General features: G+C 32.8%; 1 protein-coding gene across 1 annotated transcript in view; it reads left to right on the top strand.

The window, feature by feature from the left end:
* The first annotated feature begins 1,142 nt into the window (after window positions 1-1,142).
* The window catches only part of ADAM2 (ADAM metallopeptidase domain 2), a 166,493-nt gene continuing 148,399 nt past the window's right edge, over window positions 1,143-19,236 (top strand). The window contains exons 1-4 of the mRNA XM_035003984.1: window positions 1,143-1,536; window positions 2,034-2,110; window positions 6,987-7,042; window positions 15,524-15,602. Of these exons, the coding sequence (XP_034859875.1) occupies window positions 1,482-1,536; window positions 2,034-2,110; window positions 6,987-7,042; window positions 15,524-15,602 (267 nt within the window). The 5' untranslated portion in view covers window positions 1,143-1,481. The remainder of the gene's footprint in view (window positions 1,537-2,033; window positions 2,111-6,986; window positions 7,043-15,523; window positions 15,603-19,236) is intronic.

Below are 19,236 nucleotides of genomic sequence, written 5' to 3'. Positions count from 1 at the left end.
GAGAGAGCAAGCTGGGGTGGGGGGTGTGGGGTGGAGGGGAAGAGTAGAAAGAAAGAGAGAGAGGGAATCCTAAGTAGGCTCCACACTCAGTGGGACCCCAAAGTGGGGCTTAATCTCAGGACCCTGGGATCATCACCTGAGCTGAAATTAAGAGTCGGTCATTTAACCGACTAAGCCACCCAGGTGCCCCTAAACAAAAACTTTTGATAAAATTCACATTTGCAATAAGATACATATGAAAACCCCAGCAAACGGGGACGGGGGAGTAAATTTCTGAATATGAATGTGTATGTACAAAAATCCATTGAATGTAAGCCCCAGTGTAGAAGATACTTGCAAACCATGATATCCAACAAAAGAATCATATCTGGAATGCATTAATAGGCTCAACATATAATAAGAAAGAGACAAGACCACTCAGTTGAAAAATGGACCAAAGTCTCAAATAGACATTTACCAAATAAGTTATATAAATGACCAATAAATATATACAATTGTGCTAAAGTTTATTAATAACTGTGAAAATGCAAAATAATGACTATAATGAAATAAACAAAAAACAAGTCTAGGCATTGATACAAATTGGAATTCTCATACATTTCTGGTGAAAATATAAATTAGTACAACAATCTTGGAAAACTTGGAAGTATCTATAAAACATACCCTGTGATTTAGCAACTTCACTCTAGAAATATATGCGAAGGAAATCACTACATATGTTCACCAAAGAAAGAAAATAGCCAAACACGGTTTTTAATAGCCACCACTATAAATAAACCAACGTTAATCAACAGTAAAATGGAAAAACAGATGGTGTTATATTAATTCAATGGGCGATAAACACCTATGAGGAAAAAGGAAGGCTATTGCTCTTCATGTATGGATGGATGGATGGCTCTCATAATCATTATATTAAAAGAACTCACATGTAAGAGTACATGGTGATTAGTTCCATTTATATAAAGTTCAAAAACAGACAAAACTAATCTATGATGGTAGCGGTAATGATTGTCATGGGGCACTCTGGGGGTTTTGGTGGTTCTATGTTTTATTTTTTGATCTGACTCTAGGTGTTAATTACACTGGTTTGTTCACTTGAATATTAATCGAACTGTTAGCCTATGGTTTTTAGAATATATGTATGTAGATATATAGATATCTTCAATGAAAAGTTCTGTAAGAAGTGTGTATGAATCTTCCTGTTCATAACTGTTTCTTCAGCCGTGCATTTTGGAAGTGATTCTGCTCTTTTTTTAGCCTCAAAGCGGCGTCAAACTGATTCGAAGTCTTCTGCACAGACTTAGGGGCCAAGACAGCCTACGTTCAACTGTGCACTGCACCCATCCTCTCGGCCCACCTCTGCTCTCACAGCCGACTGCCTCTTGCTGGGTGCGTGGCCGGGAGGGGTCTCCTCGCGCTCCCAACTGCCCTGTAGGCAAGCCAACTGCCGTTATTTGGGCTGGCATACAGGACATGAAGCCATGTTGTGCTTACTACTTCTTCTCACCGGGCTCGTCAGGGTCCAGACAGACAATAGTAAGTACAAGAACCTTTCCTCTGACCTTTTGGGAATGTCAGCTCTCTTCTCCGTTTTCTTCTGAGAGGCCAGATGTCCCTGGGAAAGTGCTTTCTTGTAGGGGCTCCGACTCTGTAAGCCAGAGCCCACTGCTGCATCACCTTCCCCAACCAAAATCCACATTGGATGTGAGGCGGCTTTCCCACTCCTCCTGGTACCGTATGAAAGATGAGAGATGCCATGGTTCGAGTGAATGCCTCAAGGTTAGAGTTTCATATATTGCTTTGCATTTTCGACTTGTGGACCCTGTAGTTGGAAAAGTCCGAAAGACCTGACTTTATTTGTACTGAATTTCTCTTTAAAGTCTTGTATTTCTAGAAAGAAGTGGGAATTGAGTGATTTGAAAAGATAGTTTAAAAAAAGGTGGCATATGAAAGATTATGGATTTAGATGAGGAAATAATGGAGGAAACTATGAGGTGATGGTGTTACTCTAATAAAACATTTGTCCCTTGCAGATTCTGAAAGACTACGTGTGCAAATTACAATACCAGAGAAAATACTGTCAATATTAAGTGGAGGAGTTGAATCACATGTAATTAAGCACTAGCATTTTTCACATTCTAAAATCATGTAGATTTTTTTTTTGTAAGATGTAAACTTGGCATTTTCATCCATGCAAACTTAGTGAATGTTATATTTATACCCAGTTTTCCTTAAGTGGAAAAGGCCTTTTGAAAATGAACCAAGATAAACTATGCTTCATAGAAATATGGTGCAGTGATACTTATTATCAAAGCCCCAAGTCCCATCTTTCAAATCTGTTTTCCTCTTGAGTGTCTTTGAATAATGATAGACCTGATTCATCTAGAGATTCTCTTCTTACTCACTAGGCTATCTTTGGAGGGTTTTTTTGTCCTTGTTAAGAAAGCCTATGGCTTCCTTATACTGTATAGTGATAATTTCATTTAATGAAGTTTTATATGAGTAATTTTTGCATTTGATTGCAAATATGTTAATCATTAAGACATTTTTTCATGACATCTTAGTTCATCTTGGTTCAGGGTATTAGGTTTTCTTTTCTTTGAATTAGAAAATATATTTTTTAAACTAATTTCTAGAATCATTTCTAAGATGTGAAATATATTTTTTCAAACACCACACCTTAATTTTCTTTTTGGTTGGGTAGTAAGTGTTCTGGTAATTTGAGTGCAAATATTTCCTTAGCAACTACCCACTTGTCACCCTAATTTACAAACTTAAAATTTTCAATATATCATTTTAAAAGGAATGCATGTTTATGAAAACTTAAAATTTAACCATTTAAATAGAAAAAAAAGGTGAGGCATTTAACAGTATTTTGAGAGAGTTTTATTTTTTAATGCAAAAATAATATGGAATTGCTTACTCATATTAGAAAATATATACAGAATCTACTTAGAAGGAAATATCTTCAACCAGGCATCACCACCTTCTATGATAGTAATTCTCATAAGAGAAGTACAAAAAAATCACTTGTCCTCAACTGTCAATTTCATGAGGGAAAAAGTTTGACTATTTTGTTAATGTCTCTATCCCCATGTCTAGAACAGTGCTGAATACATATTGTTTTTTGAACCAGTGAGTCTATATTGTACTTACTGGTTTAACAAATGTTGTAAACATAACAGTGTATGTTTATAACTGTTAGAATTAACAAATAAATGATATAGATTATAAGAAGAAAATATTCAACTAGAAGTTCTAAAAAAAGCTGAATGGCATGTCTAGATGTGAAAAGTATAATGAAAGTGGGAAATAAATCAAGAATTAACAGTAGACTAGATAGATGCAACATATAAATGACTACGGGAGAAGGAAGATAGAATTAGAAGCCTCAGTATATAATAACTGAAATTCCTGAAAGAGGGGGAAAAAACCTGGAGAAGAGGCTATATTTAAACATATAATAACTGAGAAATTATAGAAAAAAGAGAATCTTCAGATGCAATTATGACAACACAGAATAAATAAAAATCAGTATTGACAACACCTTGACATAGCGAAATCAGAATACCAGACATTCTACTGGATGGATATTATAAAATAGGAGTAAAATAAGACAAAGAATGAAATTCAAATATTAAAATTAAGTAGAAATGCAGAACAAAAAAATAAGAGAAAATACACACACATATCTATACACATATATTTAATAATAATTATTGGTAAATAACATATTTTTGATAAAGTGTGTGTATTGTACACATGTGTATATATATATACACATTTGTATGTGTGTATACATACCCATATATATGTACAACACACACACACACACACACACACTTAGGCCAAAAATATGAGTTACTTAACAATATTATTTAAAAGGTAAAGACTTTTTAGGATATAGTCAACCTTTATTGAAAGACATTAGATTCTCTTTCCCTCTCCCTCTGCCCCTTCTACCTGTGCTCTCTCTCTCCCACTCTTTTTCTAAAATAAATAAATAAATGTTAAAAAAATTATACAACCACTAATTAAAGTGGAAAAATAAAAAATAGATCATGTTGGCAGTCAAGAATATTCAGTATTTTCTTAGGTTAATTTTCACCAAATCTATAGATTGACTGCTGTTCCCATAAGAAATTTCATGGAGGGGCGCCTGGGTGGCTCAGTCGTTAAGCATCTCCCTTTGGCTCAGGTCATGATCCCGGAGTCCTGAGATAGAGCTCCGCATAGGGCTCCCTGCTCCGAGGGAAGCCTGCTTCTCCCTCTCCCGCTCCCCCTGCTTGTGTTCCCTCTCTCACTGTGTCTCTCTCTGTCAAGTAAATAAATAAAATCTTAAAAAAAAAAAAGAAATTTCATGGAAATTGGCAGGTTGACTCTAAAATGTATATGGAATGGTAAAAGGTAAAAAATTGTTAACTTTGAAGAACAAAACAGTGATTTACTTTGGATTATTTCAAAACATATTTTAAAGTTTCAGTAATTAATATAATGTATTTCTAAGGGACAAATAAATTAATAGAACAGAATAGAGTGCCTCCTAAAACCCACACACATATGAACTTATTCAATTCAATGGTGGCAATGAAATCATTGAATAAAGAAGTACTGGTTAATAAATGGTGAATGCACAGTTGATTAAGGATATGGAATAACAATAAAGTGTATATTAATGCTACATTATACACCAAAATTGATTCAAGATCATTTAAATGCATACATCTGAGAGTAAAATACTAAAAATCTGGAAGACAAGATAGGAGATTATTTCTAGAATCTTATAATAGGGAAGAATTATACTGGAAAGAAAAAGGAACACAAATTCTTAAGTGAAGGATTAAGGAATATCTAGATTTATTTATTTATTTATTTATTTATTTATTTAATTTTTAAGTGAAAAATGTTCCAGACTCACAGAAGATATTTGCAATCCATGTAACACACAAAAGGTATCCAGAATGTATCAAGAATTCATACAAGTCAATAAGATAAAAAACAAAAAAATAGAAACATGTACAAAGTTATGAATGACAAGGGTTGAACTTGAAAGGGTAATAATTATCAAACATATATACAAATCAGGATATTTATAGGGAATTGCCAAGTAAACGCAATAGGTTACTATTTCACATCATCAATGGCAAAAGTTAAATGTAACAAAACAAAATGCAATTAGAGGAGATGGGTAAAATGATAATATTATTTACTTTTTGTGAATGTCTACATCGGTATAACAAATTTGCAGATTAATTTTAAACTTGAAGTGAAGTTGCAGAAGTACTTTTTAATAAAAGAATTTCACTCATAGGTTTAGTTTAACATATCTAGCAAATATGCACAAAGAGGTATGTCTAAGATTATTTACTGGGGCATTGCTTAAAATAGTGAAACAAAACTAAACATCCATTGACAGCATAGATGAATAAACTGTGCTATATTTAGAAAATGGCATACTATACCATCAAAAAAATAAATTATAAAGCTACATGTGTTGATGATGTTGATGATAGCAAATGTTTGCATAGTGCTTATTGTATGAGATAGTGTTTCAAGCAGAGATGTAATCCAGCAATGAAATATAACTTGTAGAAGGATTACATTTATGCAGAGCTAAAATTTATGCAAAAAATTACTTAAACATCCATTATTAGTATAAATATAAAAATATGCATGGGAATGATAAACACAAAATTCAGGATGTTGGTTAGCTGGAGTGCAAGAAAGGGAATTAATCTTGGGATGAGAAAGTACTTAAAATTGTTTTCAAATACTTGTAATGTTTTTATTTTTTAACATAGACATTGGTGACAAGGCATTTTATATAATTTGCTGTAATGTTTATATGTCCAAAATATGTAATAATTAAAAATAACAATCAAGTGTGGCTTATAGAGAAGATCAAATGCCTTTGAAAAAAAATCATGCATAAAGTTGAAATATTGAAAGCTTTCCTCCTGAGATCAAGAAAAAGATAAGGATGTCCACAATTACCTTTTCTGTTTATCCTTGCCTGGAAATATTAGCCACTGCAATAAGGAAGGAAAACAACAAAAATTAAAAATAGGCATAATAATTGGAAAAAAATAATGCTATCATTATTTACAGATTAAGTGATTGTATACAAAATAAAATCCAAAATAATCTAGAGAAAATTATAAATAACATAACAATTTTGTAAATTCTTTAGAAACAAGATCAAAACACAACAAAGCAAAAAGAGACAAGATCAAAACATAAAAATCAATCATATTTCTATTCTGCAAAACAAAAATATAAAATGAAACTTTTAAAAAGAAAATTTTACACTACATAAAAGTCAAAATCCAAATAAATCTTACAAAGATAAGCAAAACCTCCTCTCTAAAGACAATAAAACAAGATGAGAGAATTAAAGGCTTAAATAAATGGACTATATCCCATGCTATTGGATTGGAAGGCCCAATAATGTAAAGATGTCAAAGCTACCCAAATTGATCTAACAAGACTAAACTGCCTATTTGTGAGACATCATTTCTTAATCTTACTATTAGTAAAATAGATCAATAAGTTTTGATCCAAACTTGGAATGAATTTTATAAAATCTGCAAATATACATTATGTGCTATTAAATCTTTGTTCTACTGCATAAATTTTATATCAAATAATTTATATTCTTTCATTTTAAGCATAAGTTTTGCAGTGGCCTCAGTCTTTATTAAGCTAATGTAATTATTGGATGAAGACCAATTTTTCAGATTCAAATGTTTATTAGCTACATTTAAAAATTAACAAATAAATGACACAAATCATATTCTTCCATTTTTATTATGAAAACCAATATTTAAGTATCAAGTTTCATTGAAATAAATCAACATTAAATTATAAATTTTCCTTTTTTTGTATTCATGTGCTTTGAATGTAATTATCATTAATATAAAATGATAGTTTTCCTTTCTAACATTCTTCTCACTTTTCTTTGCCTTTTTATGATACTCTTCTTGCAGGTGTCCTACAACATTATGATTGAAGGAAAAACATACACAGTGAACCTAATGCAAAAGTAGGTGATATACATTATTTTATCATCTGTATTTGTTCTAATTGTTGTTTATAATTAATCCAGAATGTAATTATTTGGTATTTTTAAATGTTCCTAGTTACTGGCTATTCATTTGTCTTTTTTTTAATTTTTAATTTTTAATTTTTAATTTTTTTTATTTTTTTGACAGAGAGAGACATAGCGAGAGCAGGAACACAAGCAGGGGGAGTGGGAGAGGGAGAAGCAGGCTTCCTGCAGAGCAGGGAGCCCGATGTGGGACTCGATCTCAGGACCCTGGGATCATGACCTGAACCGAAGGCAGACGCTTAATGACTGAGCCACCCAGGCGCCCTATTCATTTGTCTTTTATTTTATGCCTTAAAAACTTTAAGTCTATATAATAAATATCTAGAAGTTGAACCTGTAGTGTATACTCTCATCTTCCTCCTTCTCAGTAACACCAGATTTTTATTTGGCTATCCATGAATTTCATGAAGGATGAATTTTGTTATTTTTTAACCTTTATCAAAACATAAATATGTCTTGTTTTTGAATCCCTAATATTCAACCATATTTGAAAAGAACATCATGAATTTTAGGGTGGAAGGAATAGTGATAATTAGAAGAAATTACTTAACACTTCATGTCAGAATGTATTTAGGACTTAGAATATAATTGTAATTAGCCAAACTCAATCCCATGCCAGCTGATGAATTTAGGAAAAATAAGCACATCATACTAAGGAATAAAGAAAAATCAGAATTGTGATGGTACTTTTTAAATGGTACTTTTTAAATGGTAAAAATAAGAATTTCAGAACTCTCCATTAATGTATTTTTAAAACGGCGTGAAATTTTTTTCTTTCCAAATTTTTATTTAAAATCCAGTTAGCTAATACATAGTGTAATACTAGTTTCAGGAGTAGAATTTAGTGATTCATCACATACATATAACACCCAGTGCTCATCACAAGTGCCCTCCTTAAGCCCCATCACCTATTTTGCCCATCCCCCACCCACTTCCTCTCTGGTAATCCTGTTTGTTCTCTATAGTTAAGTCTCTTTTATGGTTTGCCTTTCTCTCTCCCCATCCCCCCCACCGCCATGTTAATCTGTTTAGTTTATTAAACTCTACATATGAGGGAAACCATATGGTATTTGTCTTTCTCTGACTGACTGATTTCGCTTAGCATAATACACTCTAGCTCCATCCATGTCGTTGCAAATGGCAAGATTTCATTCTTTTTTTATGGCTGAGTAATATTCCATTGTATATATATACAACCTCTTCTTTATCCATTTATCAATTGATGGACACTGGGCTGTTTTCATAATTTTGTTATAGTAGGCCATGCTGCTATAAATATCAGGGTGCATGTATCCCTTTGAATTAATATTTTTGTATTCTTTGGGTAAATAGCTAGCTGTGCAATTGCTGGGTCATAGGGTAACTGTATTTTTACCTTTTTGAGGAACCTCCATACTGTTTTCCAGAACAGCTGCACCAGTTTGCATTCCCACCAACACTGTAAGAGGGTTCCCTTTTCTCTGCATCATTGCCAACATCTGTTGTTTCTCGTGTTGTTAATTTTAGCCATTCTGACTGGTGTGAGGTGGTTATCTCATTGTGGTTTTGATTTGTATTTCCCTGATGATGAGTGATGTTGAGCATCATTTCATGTGTCTGTTAGCCATCTGTGTCATCATTAGTTGCATTTTATATTCTATATTTTTTTCCTGATATAAAGAAAGACAGCTTCTGAATAGCAGTATATTTCTTAAGCTGTCTTTTTTATATTAGGAAAAAAATGGTGTGATGAATTGAGTATTTCACACCCTACAATTAATGCTTTTCTTTTCACACATACAAGCAAAGTTCACTTAAAAACCGTCACATAGAACACAAAATCTTTTGAAGAGTAACCACATTCTCAATGACTGGCATGATAAGATTAGAACATAATTACAAGTGTTTAATCAAAGAAGAACCAGCTTTTTGGAAATTAAGTAAGAGTTACCAAATGAGTCTTGGCTTAGAGAAATTCAAAATATTGTTGCAAAATGTCAATAAAGTAGTCACAAATAGAACTTAACTTTTTAGATGTGACCAAATTCGTAATCAAAGTAAAACATAAAACTTTCATTTTTTTCATTTTATATGCAACGGATGAGAATACAGTGAGTGGTACTGTGGCGAACAGGAGACAGAATAAGTGTTGCCAGGGAATCCCTGCTGTTGGAGTTACAAAGCCTTCAGTGACCACTGTCCCTACTCAGGGTGTCTTGGCAGGTAGTTGTCTTCAGGCCTAGCCAACAGTTTATATACAAACAGGGTGATGTCACTTGCACTCTCAACAGCCTATGAAGCTTTGGGTATGTGCAGAGCTAGGAGGAATCTGTATCTTGTCACAGAAACTTATCAATACCCTAGGGTCTCCAAACATACAAAATTAGAACACCAATTTTATCACATTGCTCAAAGGTGTTCTTGCCAAACTCAGGAATGGATCTAGATTAGAATATTGAGGGTAATACTACAGGCAAGCCTCATTTTAATTGTGCTTCATATATACTACTTTTTTACATATTGAAGGTTTTTGTGGCAACCCTATGTCAAGCAAGTGGTTTTATTGATGTTTCTGCTTCATTCCTGGTGGGTCCATTTAGCTGTCTCCAATGTTTATATTATTCCTCATCTCAGAGTTTCAGCAATGATGGGGCCATTTGTAATCCATTCCACATCTGCATGAGATGTAGTTTAGGGTTTTCATTTTTGCATGTGATGCTCCTTCTGCCGTTGTCAGGATATGCTTCATTCTGTCCATTGTCTACAGACAGCAGGTATTGATTTTTTTTCTCCTTCTGTTTACAAACTGCTGAGGATATTTCTAGCTCTATGTTCTTTACTGAAAAGCCCACAGTGTGTTCTCATGCTAGAGACCAGAGGCCATTTAACCTTCCTGCCCTAAGGCACAATTCTGGTCCAGATTCTGTCCTAGTTTGCAGTGTCACCTGCTCACTCTTTCAGCTGCAGCACTAGCCTTTGCTTTTACTTCCTTGATCATTCTGTTTAAAGTAAGAATCAGTACACCTTTTGCAAAGGGCAAACATTTTAGAATGAACTCCGGTCTCTCTTGCAACCACTCAATTCTGCCATTGTGAAAGCTGGCATAGGGGATATGCAGATAGATGGATACAGGTATATTCTAATATCACTTCATATAAAAAAAAAGTGGTGCATTGGGTTTGGCCTATAGGCCATACTTCGTCAACACACTTTATTGTTTAAAGTGTAGTACCATATTTAAAAATAGTTAATGGTTAATTGGTCATTTCTGTGTGTTGAGAGTGGAAATGGAAATAGGGGATTAGGTCTTCTCTCACAAAAATCACTACCAATTACCTTTATTGTTGTTTTAATATTTCTTATTGTACAATATATTAAGTATAAATTAAAATACATGAAATATGTTTATGCAGTTAAATGAATAATTATGAAATGAACATTCCTGTACCCTGACATTAAACACACATTGACTGCCCTCCAAAAGCCATACAGATACCATTTTCCATCCCTGTTACTTGTAACTATTTTCCTGATCCGTTGTGATAACCATTTCCTTGATTTTATTTAATTATCCTAAGTAATATATTTCTATGTGTTTGTTCTGAATTCTAAATGAATCACAGCATATTCTCCTACAGCTTATGTCAGTCACTCAAAATAATGTCTGTGAGATTTATCAATGTTGTTAAAAGTAATTCCAGTTTATTCATTTTTATTACTGTATAGGATCCAATTTTATGATTATGCAACAATTTATTCTGTTATTTTGGACATTTTTGTTTTTTCTATTATGGAGATATTACAAATATTCAGATATGAAAACTCTTGTATATGTATTCTTTGTCACATATGCACAGGATTTTCTAGGACATATAATTAAGGATAGTCTGGATTGTTAACTTATATGCGTTGTCATAATTATTAAACAATTCTCCCAAAGCATTAGACTAATTTAAATGCCCCTCAAAATTGCATATTCTATAAATAATGGTAGATAGTTTAAGTTTTCAATAACTGTTGATTATGTACTGATGTCTTACTGTGATTTAATATGTATCTAAATGCAAATAAGTCTGAATACTTTTTTAAATATATCAGTTGGCTGCTTGGATTTTCTTCTTTGTAAAGCACCTACATAAGACATTTATACTTTTTAAAAAGACAGGTCTAATCTGGCCTTTTCTTTCCTATTTTCAGGAATTCTTTTAACTTTTTGCCTAAAAGTCTAATTCATGATGTGTCTTCAAATAACTTCTCCTATTTTATGCCTTCTGTTTTCACACTTACGGTATTTTAGTAAAGAGAATTTTTCCTTTATGAAAAATTATAGTTTTATCTTGTATAAAAAAATGCTCCTTTACTCCAGTTGTCCTCTACATTATGTGATTTTTGTATTATTGCTTTGCTTTTAATTTTTTTTGTGTTTATTTTGATCTTTGTTTATAACTTCCTCAAAAGAATTCTAAGTTGATTACTCATCAACCATTTTTATTTTCTAGTTTAAAAATTTAAGGCTAACTTTTTTCTCCAAATACTGCTTAGCTACTCCTCACATCTTTAGGTGTGTAGAATTTTCTCTGGTTTACCACTGGCAAACATAAGTTCATATTACATATCTTCTTTGGCCCATGAATTATTTCACTGTATCTCTAAATACCAATACATGTGGCACTTTTCTAGGTATTATTTCTAGTAATTTTTGATCACAGAATATTCTTTGATTTCAATCCTTTAAAAGTTGAGGCTAACTTTGGGATGTAATATATATTCAGTTTTTGTAAATATTCTATATGTACTAGAAAATAGCATGTATCCTGCAATTATTTACTATAATGTTCTTTTTAAATCATGTCATAGAATTCTTCCATATTCAAAAATGATTTTTCTATTTAGTAATATATATGTGTTAAAATCTTCCACAGTGATTTTCAAATTGATTAAATTTTGAATTCCATATTTTGAAGTTATAAAAAATTAAATAAAAATTTTACCTTTTTAGTGAATAAAATTTTAACATTATGAAGCGGCTAGTAATTATTTTAAATTTTATCTGATGTATATATAGTTACACTAACTTTATTTTGTTTCGTATTTGTAAACTACATTTTCCTACCATTTTCTTTCCATTTTTATCCAGTCTGGATTTTTCTTTTATTGAGTGTGAAACTTTCTTTAAATGCAGTCCAAATGATCATTTTTATTTTGTTGTTACTATTATTTTCATAATTTAAAAGAAATAATTGTCTACATACATCCATCAAAGCTACTATTTTCTTCTAATGGTTTTCATTGTTTTCACTTTCACAGTTAGCTCTAAGATTCATCCAGAATTGATATTTATGTGTTTTGTGAGCATAAGAGTGAAGATTTAATTATTTCTTCATATTAGCATGCTATGGATTTAGCAAAGGCCGTTGGGAAGAAAACACAACCTTTCTTCACTGCACTGTAATGTAATTGATGTCATAAATTGAATGGCTCTGGACCCTTTTTTTCTCTTCTGCTAGTTTATATATTTATTCTTGCACCCTACTTATCTATACAAATACCATACTGTACTAATCACTGTGACTTTATAATAGTTCTTGATGCCCAGCCTTGTTCAACAGTTTTAAGATGTCCTTGCTTTTCTTGACCCTTTGATTTTCCATATAATTTTTGAAATCATTTTATTATTTTTCTTTTGTGCCTTTTATTTTATATTCTTTTTTATTGTCTTCATTTTAACAAATCTGTCATTTTATACTGTACCATTCCCCATCAATTAAATTCTTTGTTATACATTCTTTTACTATTCTTTTAGTAGTCTATCTAGATTAACATGTTAATCTCTGAGTTATTGAACCTAATATGCATTATTACTTTTATCAGTTACCCTATATTGTCAAATCATTAAATCTTTTAATTCCACTTGCCTTCTTTTATGTTTTCATTATTTTTTTCAGCCTTTATAATCCTGCATACTTTTAAACCCCAATGAGATTATTTTTTGTACAGTCAATATTCTTTTATATTTAACCATAAATTTACTCATTCTGGTGCTTTTCATTTCTTCCCGCATTTCCATTTCTATATGCAGTTAATTTATATATCTCTCTGGAATTCTCTATATTTCTGTTGCAAGTCTGCTTGTTTTTGATTATATTGGTTTGTATTCATTGCTAAATTTTTACCTAACCCTACTCTTAAACATTTTTTTGCCTTTTAAAATTGTCATTTTATTATCTTCTGACTTTCTTTATTTTTATTGACAAGGTAGTTGTCAGTCTTATTTCTGTTTCTTTGAAAGTAACATCTTTTTTCTTTTTCCTCTTAATACTTTGAAGATTTTATTTTGGTTTTCATTAGTCTTTTAAACAAATCAGATGTGATTTTTCTTTGCTTTTATCATGCTTGAGTTACATAGAGCTTATTGATTCTGTATTACCAGTTTTGAAAAAAAAATTTGCTCTTATTTTCAGAGAAATTAACTTTAGCTCCTTGGCAACTCTACACAATTTCCAACATCGGCAAAAGATTGTACAGGGAGAGAAGCTATGTATTTTATATACCTCAAACATTCATTACTTTCTCTCTAGGGGGTACATGACACCAGGGGTTCTGCCTGTTTCTAGACATCCCAGGAGCTTTTTTGCCCAAACACAGATATTTGACTTTTTTCTTTCTTTTCCAAAAACCAGCGCCTGCATATGACCAGCTAAATCTCTTTATAAGACCTTCAACTCAGAATCTGTGTGTTTCCTGGAGCCCCACCCCACTGTGGGTCATATTATTTTTTGGTATGACAAAAATGCAAAAAATCTTGCTCTGCTTATCAGTGTTTGGCTCTTTGACATTTTGCTTCAACAAATCCAGACTGCCATGGTAGTCACAAATTTTTATATTATGCTTATTAGAGAAATGAAATGGGATATCTGCATTTACCCTTTCTCTTTATAGCGCCATTTCAGCATATTCTTCCCATACTTACAAATAATATATTGTAATGTGAGTTCTCCATCTAATCTGTTGAATTCTTGTCACATTAGTTCAATATTTATTGAACATTTGTTATTTTACTGATATTCTTCTAAATGCTTGAGATCCACTAGTAAACAAAAGGGACAAGAATCTCTGTTTATATTGTTATCAAATGAGACTAGTAATGCTATTAATGTGGGAAACAAAGGCAAAGGAAAAATTAAATTTCCTTACTACATACAGCTCACTGACAAGTCCTTGAAACAGGCAGAGTGACATTCTTCTAGAAACTCAGCTGCCTCAATGTTAATACTTTGTTAAGGGCAAAAGGCAATCTTAGCCTGACCCCCAGGATTGTGTAAGTCTACTTTAACATATAAAAATTCCTTTGGAAACTTCTTTTATCTCTACTCCACAAAGATGTATGTTGGTAGTCATCCCACAAGCATATGACCCACTGGTATACATCTGAAGGGTCTCATGACTAAGGTTTTATTAGACAGTCATGAATGAACTTTTCCTAACAACAGCTAGCCCCTTAAGGTCCTGGAAACCTTGCTTGCAAAATTTCTTAGAGACTTACACTATCCCTAACCAACCCCCCTCCCAACTTGAAAGTATATAATCGATGACACCTCATGACGCCAGTGCAGCTCTTTCTGCCCAGGGGTCCTGTCCCTGTGCTTTAATAAAACCACTTTTTTGCACTAAAGACGTCTCAAGAATTCTTTCTTGGCTGTTGGCTTTGAACCCTAATATCTTTCCTGCATCAATATCATAAATGAGTGGATTAAGAAGAATGTTAGAAGGTGATAAATGCTTAAGCAAAAATAGAGAGCAAAGTTAGAAGTGTTGTTTGAAAATCTTATGTTTTGATAATTAGGAAAGTTGCGTTTTTAAAATAAACTTGCCAAAATAAGCCTCACTGAGAAGTTGATATGTAAGCAAAGACTTGAAGTAGATGAGATGATGAACTATGCTGAAGAGCATCCCAGGCAGGTACAAATACTCTGAGGCAAAAGTTGCCTATTGTTTTTTGTGTTGTTTTTTTTTTTTAAGATTTTATATTTATTTATTTGAGAGAGAGAGAGAGAGTGCAAAAGCACAAGCAGGGGGAGGGACAGAGGGAGAAGCAGATGCCCTGCTGAGCAGGGAGCCGAACTCAGGGTTCCATCCCAGGACCCTGGGATCATGACCTGAGCCAAAGGCAGAAGCTTAACCAACTGAGCCACCCAGCCACCCCTTGTTGATTATGTTTTTAAAAACAGCCTAGAGGACAGTGTGATGGTAAAGTGAGTGAGAAGAGGTTTAGACACCAGAATTTTTGAGTAAAATTAGAACAAAGTCCATGCATTCAGGACTTTCTATTTCTTCCCTGACTTGTCTATAATAAATAAAATAAAATAAACATTTTTTTCACAATAGGAGCTTAGAAAACAAATTCCCCATTAAATACCTTTTATCTTTATTTTACAGAGCTTTTTTACCTCATAATTTTAGAGTTTATGGTTATGATGGCACAGGAAGTATGAAGCCTCTTGAACAGCAGCTTCAGGTATGACTTTTACTGTCTGTTTTACCTTTATTAGGTGAATTTCTGTGATCACCTTACTTAAGGTTGGCCTGTTAGAAAACAAAGGGTTGGAGTTATGTTTTGTTTTAAAATGAAGTTAACCATTTACTTTTGATGATGCTGTAACAACTAGCATGAGTTAGCTCCTTGGTGAGTTACAGATAGGGGCTACACCAGGTGGTTGTCACATAAAGGAAACTACTTGCAAAAAATAAGATCACAGGGAATAATTCCAAAGCCTAAGCAAGAATGAGCAGGTTCTTTTTCTTTAGTGTTTAGGATGAATATTCAGAAAGGGGAGCTTTGTCATCGCATGTGAAGGTAGGCATAAAGTTGTGCAGGTGTCCTTAGAAAACATGCCTATACACACTTTTTATGCTTGTTAATGAAGCTTGTGCTCCTCATAGGGTGGAGATTTTAGTGTTATAATGAAACAGAGGTAAGTGTTGGACAAGAAGAAGGCGCTGTGGGCATGCTCAGAAAGCCAGTATAAACTAGATGTGGTCTTGGGCTCTTCTCTTGGGTAAAGAATGCAGGATCTTGCTTATTTTTGAAAGAGCTCTGAGAGTCTTACTACAGATTTATTGACTCTGATATGGTTAGGCTATTTCCTAGCCTGGTAGAGACTTAGGTTTGCATTCCCTTTGTTCCCTTAAAATCCTTAACTACTGAGGTTTTGGCATTTCTTTGTAATTCTGATACCTCCTAGGGAGCTCTACAAGAACTGTCCTTGGGCAAATAGTGCTGGTAGGGCATAGATCACAGAAAATAGCTGGGGGTGGGGGGGTGCTAAAATGACTTCTCTTCTGTCACAAAAGCTATGTCTCATCTTTCTTTTTCTGGGGACCCCTAGCTTTCTGCTTATAATGTGTCTCAAGTTAGCCTTATGACACAGATGGTCAACCAAATAAAAAATGATTGTGATTTCTTTAAGCTATTATTTCACAATGATGTACATGTATGTACTTAAGTACATGTAGCAGCAGGGTTGAAAATATCATGGAATACTTAAAGTGGAAAAAATATGATTTGAATCAGGAAAGGTAAATCTGGAAAGAAAAGGAGAATCCAAAGACTTGTCTAACATATGTTCAAGGGTCAAATAAATACACATGGAATTTCATGTACATTTAAGAATATATTAAATTTTCATGTATTTGGAACACTTGCAGCTTCATTTAATAATGTCCATAATTTGTTGTAAAAATAATTGAGAAGCGTGCATAGAATTGCAGGGATTGCTTGTGTTTGAAATGCAGTTTTTCTTTTTTCCCTTCTTGCTGCCCTCCCAATTTCTGTTGTTTTTTTCTGTTTGTATTCCTGATTTCTGCATAGTGAATCAATCAGTATTTTGAAATTAAAACATTTTTATTTAGACTAAACTTTTAACAAAATAAATAATAGATAATGGTGAGTTGCTTTAAGTTTTGTCCAATAGATTAGGCAAATATGTGTGAGTCATCTACAAATATATAAATACTACATGCTGTCAAAAATGATATATATATGTATATGTATACACACACATAAATATGTAATACGTGTGTGTGGCATAAATGTGCATGTGTGTGTGTGTATGTGTGTGAAAGAGAGAGACAGACAGAATTAGCACCAGTGAGACAAAGAGATACAGAGGGCTGCAATATCCCACACCTGAATTTTATGTAATTCTGCTATACCTAACACCTAACTCTGCTTCCTACTTCCCAGGAGGTAACCATGAGAGATAAATGTATAACTTAAAAAACAAAGCAAAGAATGCTTTATTGATAACCTGAATGAAGTTGTTAAGTTGGCTTCAAATGCAATGAATATCTGGTGCCATATAAATAACTTATATTTGCCAAAGCTGCAAGCCTATTTCCAGAGCTGGAAAAATCAGGAAAGTTTATTAAATTAGATTAAAAGTAGGTAAATTTGTTTTTAATGAAGTCTACAAATGATTTTTATCCCTCAAAGTCATATTTTCTTGGTGAATACAGACTTATCTTAGAACAAATTAGCCTGTTAGACATAGAAAGAATTTGTTCCCAGTGCCTAGAGCTTACAAGTATAAGCCATTCATCATTGTTGTGGACTTTACAGTCTCTCTAGAACAAATAAATATTCATCATGATTAAAAGGTAAAATCATCAGGACAGCATAACAATTCAAAATGTGTATGCACATAAAAACAGACCTCAAATTACATGAGGCAGAAATTGACAGAAATGAAAGGAGAAATAAATTATTAAGATAATTGAATTTTTAAATATTATTTTCTCAATAATTGATAGATGAAGTAGAAAGAAACTCAGCAAATCTGTTGGACCTTGAGTGGTAGTATCAATCAACTTCATCTAATCAACATTTATAGGAGCTAACACACAGTAGCAAGAGTATACATATTCTTTTTAGTGCAAAGAGAACATTGAACAAGATATAATAGAAAAAAACAGTGCAAGAAATGGTAATGATAAGAGGAAAAACGAAGAAGGAAATTGATTAATAATAATAATAATGAGCTTTTTGACTCCTCCATGAAAATTTTATCTTAATGATTACTTAAAAATGATTTTTTTACTTATTTACAACTTTTCCAATTATTTATAATGCTGATATAACTTACTGATTATTACAAAGAATTAGGAATGTTATCAATCTGAATAATAGAAACCACATTTGGAAGGAAGTAGATAAAAGCTGGTGGAAAGGTCCAGGTATTTTATCTTGATCTTACAAAGTATGATTCATACAGATGAAACTCTACATGGGCCCACAATAAAAAAAATACAAAGTAATCCGTTGATAGTATGCCAATGAAATATTTTTAAAAAATAAGACAAGACACTGTTTTAGTTTATATTTGATTAATGTAAAGAAACCATATAGTATCTTGAAAAGGGAAAGTGTAATATAAAGAATTATTAACTGTAACAGGGACTAGAATAAAAAATAAGAAACAAAGAGAAAATATGCGAAGTCACCAATGTCTTCATTTCTGTATTAAGTAATGATTGCTATCTATGGCTTTTCCCCCTACTACCTATTCCTTTTCCCATTGCTTTCATCCAGAACCTTAGCTTGCTAAGGATATTTATCAAGCAAAATAGAGCAAATCTTTATTCCCAAAGGGTCTGCATCTTTAATCATACTTTCTTTTGGTTGCTGTAATAATCAGCTGGATTCAAGTCATAGCCGTTCTTGCTTCCATTGGTAAAAGCAACCAATTTCCCTTTGATATTCAGAGTCAGTCACTCCAACCACTACATTAGCCTTTGTTTAGTGATGTAAGAATCTCGACATATCCAGCTGGAAGTTTCCACCTTCCAAATTAGTGGAACTGTTATTATGTCTCTTGGTGGAGGAATTCCCTACCAATGACTTGAAGCTAAATGTTATTGAGATGGAAAGCAAAAATTCTACAAGAAGATTATTAGGTATAATGGTGAGAGGAGACATTCCCACTTCAACACTACACATATTCTGGCTATCAGGAAACCATACCATATAATGATCTCTGGTTCAAACATAACCCCAGCCTTTCAGAGTACTAACTGGCATGGTAAATGACTATTTATTAACCTAGTGTATCTTCCAACTAGGCTAGCTACTTTCAATTGATAGAATTATATGG

Source organism: Mirounga leonina, unplaced genomic scaffold (genome assembly GCF_011800145.1).
Source record: "Mirounga leonina isolate KUSES-001 unplaced genomic scaffold, KU_Mleo_1.0 Mir_128, whole genome shotgun sequence".
Lineage (NCBI taxonomy): Eukaryota > Metazoa > Chordata > Mammalia > Carnivora > Phocidae > Mirounga > Mirounga leonina.
The sequence above is the reverse complement of the archived record's forward strand: the minus strand, read 5'-3'. Positions and strand labels throughout refer to the sequence as shown.